Here is a 13,340-nt window from a genome sequence, read left to right as displayed (position 1 = left end):
GAATATTTTAAGTTCTTTACATATAAAAAAAAAGAAACAAAACAATGAAACCAATGTTTAGAGAAATTCCCTTCAGAGCCATATATTTTTTTCCTTGTCATATTACACACTTCAAAAAATCAGTTTCTTGACAATGGTATTTTGCCAAATCCCATGTTCCTATAAAATTTACCAAATTTGAGTTCTTCATTTGATGGCAATTTCATGGGAAGTGGTATCAGCTGATTATGTGTTCCACCGTTTCCCAGTTGTCCTTCTTTTCCAGAACCAAAAGAAAAGACCTTCCCCAAATCAGAAACATAGGCAAGTGTGTGCCACCTATTAAAAGAAAGCACCTATGGTCAATTCTCAATTATCTACAACTTAGAGAGTATGCAGCAACACATAAACTGCTGAAATTAGGTTTATCCAGTGAGTGAAATGAGTTAACCAACTCCCAATGGATGAAATTAGCCATCTGTAAATTAAGATAGCATTAATATTTGGGTAAGATGATTTTGGAATCCATACATCCACTCAAGGCCACGATTATTTTCCCTTGGTGAACAGCGTTCCCTCGTTCAGGAACAAGCAGTTCCTCTTGCTTGCAACTCCTTTTTCAAGCTTCAGCTTGAGAACCCCCCTCTCCCCATCCTAGAAGATGGAATGAGGTGATCCCTCTATTTCCCAAAGACCTTTACCACAATGATTCCCTGATTTACTCCAGTCTCTCCCACTCTAGATTGTGTTAAGTAAAGAATCTGGCCTTTGTCCTCATTTCCTGGAAGATAACCTCTAAGCCCTTAGAATTTCCCAGGTGACAGAAGTGTTTGTTATTCATGGCAAGATCCTGAGGTTACACCTAAAAAGTTTATCCAAGTGGCTCAGGAAGAGGGACATGGAAGCCAAACCTACTGGGAAGGAGAGGCTGGAAGCTGAGTTCACCACCATGGACAATGATTTAGTCAATCATGATTAAGCAATGAAACCCCAATAACAGCTCTGATCTTGGGTGAGCTTCTCTAGATGGCAATACTCTACATATTGTTCTGTATTGGGCTGGGAGGAATACCATTCTGTCCATGATTCCAAGGGGACTGGACAGAGGGAGCTCCTCATTTGGACTCTTTCTAGACTCTGTCCTATACATTGCTTCCTTTGACTGGTTCTAATTTGTATCCACTTCTTACAATAAATGTGAGTATGACTTTAACAGTTTTTAGTGAGTGCTGAAAGATTTTCCAGTGAATTTTCCTATGTTAATAGGGGAACTGCCCTGGTTTGTATTAAGAGATCTCTAACATGAGATTCCTCTTCTAACACATGCTACTTAAAAGAAATGTATGTTATGAAAAATTCCAAGTGGCGATAGTGTTCCCTTGAATGCAGAGAATCATACCATCCCAATCATCTGGTCTACTTTAATAATATCCATCTATGTAATTTTATTCCAGGATCATAAAAGAACAGGTCTATAGACTGAAAGTACATATATGAGTGTTTTACACAAAAAATTTCAGCAAATAAACACATGAACCCACTACTCAGGTAGAGCCTGAATTTGCTTGTGTTTAAGGAAAAAAAATGCCCAAAAGAGTTAAGTGTATCTGATTGAAAAGATTTCTTAACCTCACCACAACCGGAAATCCCACCGGTGAGAAGCAGACTGAATGATGTTCAAGGAATAATTAAGTAAGCCAAGGAATTTTAGTAAGTTTTTCTACTTTTAGTAAAAAGAAAACAAAAACAAAAAAAGAAACTATGAAAATCAAACTTATCAAAATATTCTACTTAAACCACCACTGACTTTATCTTACCTTCTGTGATTACTCCCTCTAAGGGGTTGTGAGAAAGTGATTACATCAATGAATAATCCTTTGTGATTCACATCTGTTTATTTTTCCCCAAATAAATGACATATTTTTCTGTGTCTCTCATGAACAAATAATAAAAATCTTTAATAAAAAAAGATGAATGTTTTTTTTTAAAAGACTTTATTTATTTATTCATAGAGACACAGAGAGAGAGACAGAGAGAGACAGAGAGAGGCAGAGACACAGGCAGAGGGAGAAACAAGCTCCACGCAGGGAGCCCAACGTGGGACTCGATCCCGGGTCTCCAGGATCATACCCTGGACTGCAGACGGCGCTAAACCGCTGTGCCACTGGGGCTGCCCAATAAATTTATGTTTGGACAGTTACAAAGATATTTCACTAAAGGGGCAACACAGAAAGTGCATACATTTTTTAATTCTTTTTTTTTTTAATTTTCTTATTAAAAAAATATAATCAATGTAGGGCATGCCTGGCTGCTTCAGTCCGAGGAGCACTCAACTCTTGATCTAGGGAGTTGTGAGTTCTAGCCCTATGTTGGGTATAGAGATTATTTAAATACATATTTTCTAAAAAACCAATGAAAACAAATATATATTCTAAAATAAAGATTACCTAACAATGTAAATTAAGCATCTTGACCCCTGTGAAAATGTATACTTTTAAATCAATCAAAAAACTATGAGGGCAGCCCCAGTCGCTCAGTGGTTTAGCGCCGCCTTCCCTCGGAGGGCCTGATCCTGAAGTTCCAGGATCGAGTCCCATGTTGGGCTCCCTGAATGGAGCCTGCTTCGTCCTCTGCCTGTGTCTCTGCCTCTGTCTGTCATGAATAAATAAAAATCTTAAAAAAGCAAACAAAACTGATGGAAGTTTTATTAAATTATCTATCTAAATTTATTGTATTCACTTCATTAATTTTCATGGACACTTTACAACTTACCTTCCACATGCTACCTGGGTCACTCTATTCCCAGCAAGCTCAGTCACCAAACGGGGTCTTAACTCATTCTGTGTTGAATTGTGACCGAGCTGCCCATATTTTCCAGCACCAAAAGTAAATACCAGCCCATCCTGAAGAAAGAAAACTTATCAGATTCTAAAGAAATACAACAGTAAGTAATATTACTGAAAAATTAATAAAAAGACTGAATAATTAATAAAATTAATATCAGGGGAGCCTGATAGGTGGCTCAGTCAGTTAAGCATCTGCCTCTTGATTTCAGTTCAGGCTATGATCTCAGGTGCATGAGATCAAGCCCCACATTGGGCTCTGTGCTCAGCAGGAAGTCAGTTTTTCCACCCCTCTCTTGGCCCCTCCCCCCCACTCATGTGCACACACTCTCTAAAATAAACAAATCTTTAAAAAAAAAAAAGCAAACTCCTAAAATTATCAGGAGGACAATCCTGCATGTAGGAAGTGACCTCTTTTCCCAGGGAATCACTAAGTGTGCACACCTAGGTGTTCCTGTGCTTTCCCCACTAAAAGTTCTTCCAGAATTATCATTGGAGAGAACAGGCAACACGCACCTTTGTGAGCAGGGCAGTGTGAGAGCCACCACAAGCGAGGAATTCTACTTTCTGATTGTCCAGTGCTTCAATAAGAGAAGGAAAATCTTCACCTACACAAGGAAAAGAATAGAAGTAATAAAAAAAAAAAAAAACATCGACTTGCACATTGGAGTTCTATGCTACTAGTAAAATACCTGGACTCCCAGCTGGCAACCACAGTTCCCAAAACCCGACAGGAAAGGCCGCTGGATTGGTATATTTATTTTGGCCTAAAACTGGGGGTGAGGCAGTGGTCAAAGGGCCACACACAGGAGAACTCATATGCCAAAGTGTCAAGCCAGTTCCTAGAACCCACTCTTCTTTTAGCCTAACTTCATTAACTTTAATTGCAGCATTATCTGGTATTTCCAATTCCCATCTAAAATCACCCTTTTAATAAACATACCCTTTTTTTCTTTTATATTCTCTATTCCCGGGTCACCTGGGTGGCTCAGTGATTGAACATCTGCCTTCAGCTCCGGGTGTGATCCCAGGGTCCTAGGATCAAGTCCCACATCAGGCTCCCCTTGGAGCCTGCTTCTCTCTCTGCCTAAGTCTCTGCCTCTGTGTCTTTCATGAATACGTAAATAAAATCTTAAAAAAAAAAACTCTACTACCATGTCCCTACGCCACACGACCTCTTTTTTCTTTCAACGATTGCTTTGTCCTAGTACTTAGGGATTCAGCAAATACAGTTTAACTGCTTTTTATTCCCTTCGCCCATGGACTTATGGTTTCTCCTGAGTAACTAGCACTGGACCATGTCGGGGAAAGGTGCAGTATGACCAGTGACCCAGGGGGTAACATGTGCATTACCACAGTTGATAAAGCAGCAATGTGCCACACCTGAAAACTCCAAGAGGGTATTTTGGATCATAAAAAAATTTGCCATCTGCTTTGTGGAAGTAGTTCGATATGGGAATTACAGATTTTTTTCCCTATCTGTGTATACAGATATAATTAATACCTTATAGACTAAGTTTAGAATATGTGAGTTTCTAAAGAAATCATTAGTCTCCTTCTGTCCTAACATGGATATACTTCTGTTAACAGACATTTAAGTGCAAAGGCACTTTAGAGGTCATTTCAACCAAAAGCATCACTTTACAGAAAAAGAAAATAATGCCTAGAGAAAAATTAAGTGACTCAGCAAGGCCTTCTCATTAGTTAACTTGCAAAGTAGGAAGCAGAGCCTAGATATTCCCAACAGTCCAATGTCCTTTCCCTGAGCCCACACAACCCTGACATACATTTAATCACAACCACCTCCACACAATGCATGTCTTCTAGATTGATTCTGCCCTGAAGACAAAGATAACCAGGAAGAACAGCATAAATGACAGTGAAGATCTAAACCATTTTTGACAGGGAGGCCCTCCCTCGAGTTAAATTCATCTCTTATCTAACAAATATATTTGACAATAAGAGCTTGAAAATATGTTTCCATACCGTTAGTGTGGCCCAGGCCTAGTTGTCCCAAATCATTTCTTCCCCATGAGTAAATGTTTCCAGACATGGATAAGGCCATGCTGTGGGCTTTTCCCGCGGAAATCTGAACCAATGGGACTCCTGAGAGGTGCTCCACAAGCTGTGGCGTGGGGATTGAGGTGAATAGTCTTCCAACTCCAAGCTGGCCATGTAAATTCTGTCCCCACGCAAAAAGCTCACCACCTTGACATAAACAAAATGCTGCCTTATTAAGTTTCAAGTGCAGGAAACATTAACTTAGGACATTATGTATGTTATCCATACTATACAGTCTCTTACATTCAACTTCTCAGATACTGTATGTCTGAGACAATGAAACTAGAACATCTTCTCTTTAGCAATAACAGTTATACTTCTTTACTTCCTGCCTCAAAGGGTAGTGTCCTTGCTTCCCCAAATCTCATCTTCCTAGATTGTGACTTACCAGTAATAAACCCTGAACATCCCCACTTGTCCCATATCACTAGATTGTGGGCTTCTTAAATGGTCATGTCCACCGCCCACTCCCACCCCGAAATATACCTGTTGAAATCCTAACCCTAAACGTGAAGGTATTAGGAGGTGGACCTTTGGGAGATGATGAGGATTACCTGAGATCATCAGTATGGAGCCCTCAAAAATGGGATCAGTGCCCTTAAAAGAGACATTCCAGAGAGTTCTCTTGCCCTCTCCACCACTTACATGGTGGACCTTCAAAAGACATTCAATCTGCTGACACCCTGAATCGGACCTTCAAATTCCTGCTGTTTCAGTCAGCCAATCTATGGTATTTTTGTTACAGCAGCCCGAACGGACAAAGACAGGTAGAATGGAGCTACCTGAACATATTATAATCAAAACCAAGAAATATTTATTTAAAAAACAAATCATGATGGGCCCAAGAAAACCAGAAACTTTCTACATCTGGGAAAATAAAGCCTAAAATTAATGTTTGCCTTCTGCCCACCTGCTCTGTTCATTAGCCTGAAGATTCTAAATAATTTATACATTTGAAATCATAGCACAGTATCTTGACTCCACATCTTCTTCCTTAATTGAATACATGGAGCCTATTTTTCAAGACAACTTAAGTGTTATCTGATGGAGATGACAATATCTAACAGGGTCTGAAAAAAATATATCAGAGTATTAATGTTTACTGAGTACCTCTTTGCAAAAGACTGTGCAGGATCTGGTGGGAGGCAGCACCTCTCCTTCAAATGTAATTATCAGGTGCCTACCAGCCACCACGCATATAATGAATGATGAAATGGTTAGTTCTCTTTCTTGCTTCCCTTTCATTCTTCCTAGATTATGATTACCAGAAATAAACTCTGAATATCTTTTTTGCCCCACGTCATTAGACTCTAGGCTTCTTGAAGACCTGGTGTATCCATTTATCTTTATAACTTGAATAGGGTAGGGGATCCCTGGGTGGCTCATCGGTTTAGGGCCTGCTTTTGGCCGAGGGCGTGATTCTGGAAACCCGGGATCGAGTCCCATGTTGGGCTCCCTGCATGGAGCCTGCTTCTCCCTCTGCCTGTGTCTCTGCCTCTCTCTCTCTCTCTGTGTCTCTCTCATGAATAAATAAATAAAATCTTTTAAATAAGTAAATAAATAACTTGAAAAGGGTAGATATTCGAAATATGTGTTGGTGAATGGATAAATTCAAACAACCAGGTCAATTTTTTATTTTTTTATTTTTTATTTTTGTTTTTTTTTGGTTGTTGTTTTTTTAATTTTTTAAATATAAGTTCATACTCTCAACTTCAACTGGGCCTTCAGCAAAGGTCAAATTCTAGATTAGTTACTTCTATTTCACCCCAGTTTCCCTTCAGTTTGTTTCTATCTGCCTTATATATTTAAAAAAAAAAAAAATTTTGGGGGGGCACCTGTGTGGCTCAGTGGTTAAGCATCTGCCTTTGACAAAGGTCATGATCCCGGGTCCTGGGATTGAGTCCTGCATCAGGCTCCACACAGGGAGCCTGCTTCTCCCTCTGCCTGTGTCTCTGCCTCTGTGTGTGTGTGTCTCATGAATGATCTTAAAAAAAAAAAAAAAAAAAAAAAAGAAATAGGAAATAATAAGGGCTGGAGAGAATCCCTGAATTTAAATGATAACGAGGAACACATAGAGGCCTGCAAACTGGCCACAAGATTAGATCCAAGGGAGTCTAAGCTCCTGTCAAGGGCGCTGAAAGAGAACTAGAAAAAGGAAAGCAGGTTCTAGAAAAGGCATCCATGCTTGGTCCTCTTTCCAGAATGATTCTAATTATTCAGAATATTTTCATTGTTTCTTATTTGAAAAATAAAAACATGGAACTGTTGAAATAAATCTCTCAAGTCAAGATGGAACCAGTGCTGTATCAGCAAACTGACTTACAAACTCCTTTAACTGCTCCACTTGACCAGAAACACTATATATCCAGTAAACTAATCCCCAAACACCAAGCCAACTCTGAGCCATATAGTTGTTGCCTGCTATTTCTAAATAAAATTAGATATGCAACCCCCAATCAACCATGCCCTATTTCTGCACTGTGGCTTCCAATGCTTTACAAAACTTGCCCTTGCTCAAAATCCTTCTAGAAGAGTGCTCCACTGCTTGTGATGCACTGTACTCCTAATCCATCGATTGTCTGTCCTTGAACAAAGGGTATCAAATTCTTTACTAAATTGTTTGTTTTGTCATTTGACAGAATGCAATGTAGAAACGATGAATATGGAAACCTAAAGATTTTATAGATCCAAAAATTCTTTTATTTTGTAACAAGTGCCTTGGGGTGCCTGGCTGGCTCAGTTGGTAGAGCATGTGACTCTTGATTGACTCTATCTCAGGGTCATGAATTCAAGCCCCATATTGAGCCTAGAGCTACTTAAAAAAAAAAAAAAAAAAAAAGAACAAGTGCCCTGAACTATAGCAAATTCAAAATCATAACTTTGTCTATTATAAAGTGAAGTACATACATTCTACTAGCTCTACATATACACATATACATGTTTATTCCTTCTAAAAAACAATATTCCAGAAAAGTACCTTTTGAGAGTGCAAGAGAATGATAATCTCCACATGTGATCTGAATTATACTTTTTTCTTGTAAAATGCATTGAAACCTGATGAAAGAAAATAAAATTTATGTCAATCACTATAATGAAAGTCACAACATCAATGTTAAATTTATTAATTGTATTTAATTGGAATTGATATAGTTCACTGATGAAATTCACTGGTCATTTCAGAATTGTTTACTTTAGAGCCACTATATAAAGCAGAGGACAAAATTCATATAAATTACCATTTTCCTATAAAAATTATGATTGCCTCTTGAGTAAAATTTAAATAATCTTTAAAATAATTTTTTGTAAAAGAAAAATAAGTTCCCTACCTTGCATGTTCTATGCTATAGTTGTACTCGAATGGTTTTCCATCTGAGGATAGAATCAGCATGTGCTCTGCTCCTTGGTCCACGGAATGTATCTTCATTTTTTTCCCTAATTTAATGCACTCTGCAGAGCAAATCCAACCAGGAATTATCACCACTCTGGTTATTACCCATTATCATTAATCATTTCGTTATAATACACTTAAAACACCCCCCAAAAAATTTCAACGAGATAACCTTGGACTTAACACGAACCTCTCTTTAAAGAAAAATTCAAGAATGAAAGCAGACAAACTAACAATGCTACTGTTTGACAACGGATTTTTTTTTCTTTTTTCTTAAGATTGTATTTATTTTTGAGAAGGAGAGAACGAGTGGTAGGGAGGAGGAGAGGGAGGGAAGGAAAGAGGAAAAGGGAGGGAGGAAAAAAGAGAGAAAGAGAGAGAGAAAAGCAGACTGCCTCCTGAGCAGGGAGCCCACCGTGGGGCTGGATCCCAGGATCCGGAGACCATGACCTGAGCTAAAGGCAGATGCATCCAAACACCCCGGCCATGGATTTTTTCAATTTGGGAAAGCATTGATTCATACTTTGTTTTAAACTTAATATAGGGCAGACTGGGTGGCTCAGCGGTTTAGCGCTGCCTTCGGCCCAGGGCCTGATCCTGGAGACCCGGGATGGAGTCCCTCGTGGGGCTCCCTGCATGGAGCCTGCTTCTCCCTCTGCCTGTGTCTCTGCCTCTCTCTCTATGTATCTCATAAATAAATAAATAAATAACATCTTTAAAAAATAAAAATAAAAATAAACTGAATATAGTTTTGGGGTGCCTGAGTGGCTCAGTCGGTTAAGCATCTCTCTTGGGTTTCAGGTCAGCTCATGATCTCAGGATTGTAAAATGGAGGAGCTTGGAGCCTGCTTAAGATTCTTTCTCTCCCTCTGCCCCTCCCCCCTCTAAAAAATAAAATCAAATAAATTCAATATAGTTTTAAAATAACCAATTAAATATTGTTTTGAATTCCTGTTTAATAAATTGAGACAGAAATTGAATTTGAAGCGACGGAAATGAAAAATTCTATAAGAAAATATAACAATATCTGGAGAACATAACTCATTTTAGAAAAAAATATGTTGTGTATTTTGAGACCTACTCTTTCCAAATACAAAACAAATAATAATAAAACCTCTTAATTGCTCCATGTAGAAGCCAAGTTCTATATTTTTGAAAGGAAGAATTGTGTTTGAGGACTATTTTTTTTTTTTTTGAGGAGGACTATTTTTAAGGAAGAATGGTGTCAAAAGAATTTTCATGGTCATTATTGCATATTTAGCCCTTTCTAAAAATTAAGAGATTTAAAAATTGTCCAGTTACCGTTTACTCTTATTTCATTTGTTCACAAAAATTAGATAGGAGATCTTGTTTTACTTTTTGGTTCTAACCAAATAGAATTTATTCATGTAAAAATCTCAAAGCACAAACCACTTCACATTAGAAATGCTATGAGAACCAAAATAGTTTGGTAATAAAGAAGAAATGGTCCAACAGACTAATGTTTTTTAGAGATCAGCATTTCAAATCACTGGGGGGGGGGGGGGGGGGGAGTTACTCAGGGGCGGGAGAGAGGGGAAAAAAAAAAGTTACTCCAAGAAAGTACTGGGTCATCAGACTAGCCATTAGGAGAAACAAGTACATCCAGATTCCTCCACCTCCTTAAAATCATTTTCAAATGCATCCAAAATTTTAATTTTAATAATAAAAGCTTAAGAGATGCCTGCGTGGCTCAGTTGGATAAGCCCCAGACTCTGGATTTCAGCTCAGGTCTTGATCTCAGAGTCTAGAGTTTGAGCCTCCCACTGGGCACCACGCTGGGCATGGAGACTACTTAAAAAAAATAAATAAAAGCTTAACATTGCTATAAAGATGAGTACATTCAAAAGAAAAAAAAAAAAAACACTTGAGCGTGGAGAGCTTTGTAACACAAAATCCGTAAGCCTTCTGCATAGAAAAGCTTGATGAAGGAGGCTACAAATAACATCAACTAAAGTTCAGTTCGGAAAAATATCACTCCGTCTATGCCGGACAAAGGGCTACTATTCTTACTCAATATTCAAATTCAAAAAAATAAGAGATTGACTCAATTTTTTAAAAGGCCAGTCTAAGGTGCGACCAGGCAGTTCACCAAAAAGGAATGCAAATGACCGATAGAAAAAAAAAAAAAAGAAAGAAAAGATGCTGGACTTCCCTCGAGTGAAAAAGCAAAAAACGACCAGTGAAATACCATTTTCTTCGCTCAACAGATGGGCAAAATTTTCAAGATTGAGAGTGTGGCCGTTTGCTTTCTTCCACCTGCAAAATCGGAGCCACCGTTCCTAACCTCACCACCTCGGACAAGTGCCGCTGAGCGCATCCTTTAAATCGTTTGCGTATCCAAGATCCCGCGGTTGAGCAGAGGAGAACCATCCCCTCCAAAGGCTCACGGAATCGCAGAACGAGTAACTGAAAAGCAAGCGCAGGCGCCACGGCTCCAGGCCCTCCAGGCCCTCCAGGCCGACGGGCCACGGCTGCCGCGAGCGGCGCGCTCCGTCCGCACCGGCTACCTGAGGGGCGCCCCCCCCCCCACGCTGGCCTCGCCGAGGAACCGAGACCTCGGCCGCCCACACGCGCGACGCGCAAAAAGCCACCCGGCCCGCGGCGTCGAGTCCCGTCCGGAGCCGCCGCCCGCACCGCCCGCCGCCCACCCCCGCAGCCGCAGCCCGAGCCGGGGCGCCGAGCCGCACCGCCCGCCCCACTCACTCGGCCTCCTGACGTCGCTCCCCGCCGGCAGCTGGTGCACCTCGACGCCGGCCCCGCCGCGCTCCAACACCACCAGGCGCCCGCGCGAGCAGCACATCTGACGCGTCGCCTCGGCCCTCGGGGGCAGCGCCCTGCGGAGGCCCGCGGCGCTGGGGAAGAGCCAGAGCTGGGTGCCCGGCGGCTCCGCGGGGCGTCGGGGCGCGGGGCGCGGCCCGGGCGCCGGGCGCGCGCCGCCCCGAGCTCTCCTGGGGGGCCTGCGCTCCATCGCCGCCTTCCCGGGCTCCACCGTCGCGCGTCCGCTCTCCGCACCTCGGAGGAGGCCGAGCTCCCGAGGAAGCCCCGAGGAAACCGTCCCCGCGGCCGCGGCGCGCAGCCGGAGCGGGCGGACAGCGCGGCGGCGTCGAGGAACCGCAGCCTCCCCGCCCCCGCGCTCGGACGCCGGGCTCGCAACGCGCTGTGTGGGGGCGGAGCCCGCAGCTCCCGTCGGAAACGAAACCGCTGTCGGCTGTCCGGGGGCGCGGAGTAAACAGCGAGGAAAGGGAAACTGAGCGGCTCACGAATGGGCTTGGAAGGCGGCCGAGCCGGCGGGGTGCTGGCAGGGGGCGAGGCGGGCGGGCGGGGCTGAGGAGGTGCCCCCCGGCGGGCCGCGGCCGCCAGAACCGGACCTAGTGGCCTTCGAAGAAACCGCGCAGCTCCGCGGCGAGCAGCGGCGGCCCAGGCGGGCGTCCAGAATCGCCGGGAGTTCCTGCCGTAGGGGCCGCGACTCGGCCGGGCGCTCGGTTTCGGCTCCGCCACACGATCGTGAGGAGCAGAGCGAGCGCCGCGCGGCCGGCCCCTCGGCGCCCCGCGACGCGCCCCCCGCCCGGTCCGGACGGCGTGGCTTGCCGGTTCCGCAGCTCCTCACGGCGGTCAGTCCTGTGCAGCCTTCACGCCGGTGGGTTTGTTGTTGTTGTTTCCCCTACACTTAGCATAGGGCTTTTTGGGGAGCTTTAACCTGTGGTGTTTCATTGGTCACCGGCCAGTCAGTAGCTGTTGGTGAGTGTTACCACCACACGCGGATACACGACGACCGGCGCTTTATCCATTCGCCAGGTCACCGGCATTGCAGTTCTCTCCAGGCTGGAGCTACAGTGAATGAAGCTGCTTCGGACCGTGAGCGCGTCTTGGAGTGGATCAGTGTGTTCCTTTCTTATAAGTAAATACCTAAAACTGGGGGACGGCCGGGTGGCTCAGGGCGTGACCCCGGGGTCCCGGGCTGGAGTCCCCCATCGGCCTCCCCACAGGGAGCCTGCTCCTCCCTCTGCCTGTGTCTCTGCCTCTCTCTCTCCGGATGTCTCATGAATAAATAAATAAAATCTTTAAAATAAATATAGTGGGATTGCTCTATGGTATGGTAAATACATACGAATATAAGAAACTATCAAATCTTTGTGAGGTGCTGTGTGCCCTTTTTGCATTCCCTCCACCGCTTTATGGCCGTGCCAGTCCCTCTCTCTCTCTCTCTCTCTCTCTTTTTTTTTTAGGATTTTATTTATTTATTCATGAGAGACACAGAGAGAGAGAGAGAGACAGAGACACAGGCAGAGGGAGAAGCAGGCTCCTCGCAGGGAGCCCGATGTGGGACTCGATCCCTGATCCTGGGATCACGCCCAGAGCAGAAGACACTCAACTGCTGAGCCACCCAGGTGTCCCCCTGCCCATCCCTCCATATCCTTGAGGACATTTGAATCGTCGTCTTTCTAATTATAGCAGTTGTGAAGCGGGAGAGCTAGGTTCTTGTCTCATGGAGTGGAAGAAGGAACCCCGCCCCCCCAAGCACATACACATACACACACACACACACACGCACACACACGCACAGGAGAGTAAAGCAATAGAGTTTTATTAAGTGAGGATACAGAAAAAAACTCTTAGGACCTAAAGGCCAGGACAGGGTTGCCAACCTGGGCTTCCACTGACAGAGTCTTTAATTTAGAACCGACCAGGGAGCTTGTGGCCTTATCACTCTTGTGATATTTTGGCTTGAGTAAGGACTGATGATAACATCTCTAAGGGCTTCTTTTTTAGGTCTGGTTATTCTTGTTGGTCACAGGTGACTGTCATACAAAAGATACCACCATCACCACAACCACCAGCCCCCCCCAACACACACACATCTAGGGCAAAGTGGTCAGTTTGTTCCCTTCTCTCTGGTTTCCTTACACCTCAGCATTTTGGGAATTTTTTTTTTTTAAGATTTTATTTATTCATGAGAGACACACACACACACACACAGAGGCAGAGACACAGGCAGAGGGAGAAGCAGGCTCCATGCAGGGAGCCTGACGCGGAACTCGATCCCGGGT

General features: G+C 43.4%; 1 protein-coding gene and 1 long non-coding RNA gene across 5 annotated transcripts in view; one reads left to right on the top strand and one right to left on the bottom strand.

The window, feature by feature from the left end:
* Positions 1-11,275, bottom strand: part of HERC5 (HECT and RLD domain containing E3 ubiquitin protein ligase 5) — a 43,305-nt gene extending 32,030 nt beyond the window's left edge. For 2 of the 3 annotated variants that reach the window (XM_077882823.1, XM_077882824.1), the window contains exons 1-7: positions 10,996-11,275; positions 8,210-8,330; positions 7,861-7,937; positions 4,809-5,030; positions 3,339-3,430; positions 2,752-2,882; positions 173-318 (exon numbers count right to left, since the gene is read on the bottom strand). In XM_077882823.1, coding sequence (XP_077738949.1) covers positions 173-318; positions 2,752-2,882; positions 3,339-3,430; positions 4,809-5,030; positions 7,861-7,937; positions 8,210-8,330; positions 10,996-11,260 — 1,054 coding nt within the window. In that variant the 5' untranslated portion in view covers positions 11,261-11,275. Of the gene's footprint in view, positions 1-172; positions 319-2,751; positions 2,883-3,338; positions 3,431-4,808; positions 5,031-7,860; positions 7,938-8,209; positions 8,331-10,995 lie in introns of those variants that run through there. The other variant, XM_077882825.1, reaches the window with a different exon arrangement.
* LOC144304328 (uncharacterized) lies at positions 11,022-12,363 on the top strand. Of its 2 annotated transcripts, none has more exons than XR_013371226.1 (2): positions 11,022-11,929; positions 12,088-12,363. It is a non-coding gene; the product is annotated as an uncharacterized LOC144304328 (long non-coding RNA). The 2 variants fall into 2 exon arrangements; XR_013371227.1 differs by having other exon boundaries at positions 12,018-12,363.
* The last annotated feature ends 977 nt before the right edge of the window (positions 12,364-13,340 follow it).

This window comes from Canis aureus, chromosome 33 (assembly GCF_053574225.1).
Source record: "Canis aureus isolate CA01 chromosome 33, VMU_Caureus_v.1.0, whole genome shotgun sequence".
Lineage (NCBI taxonomy): Eukaryota > Metazoa > Chordata > Mammalia > Carnivora > Canidae > Canis > Canis aureus.
This window is presented reverse-complemented; position numbering and strand designations above follow the sequence as displayed.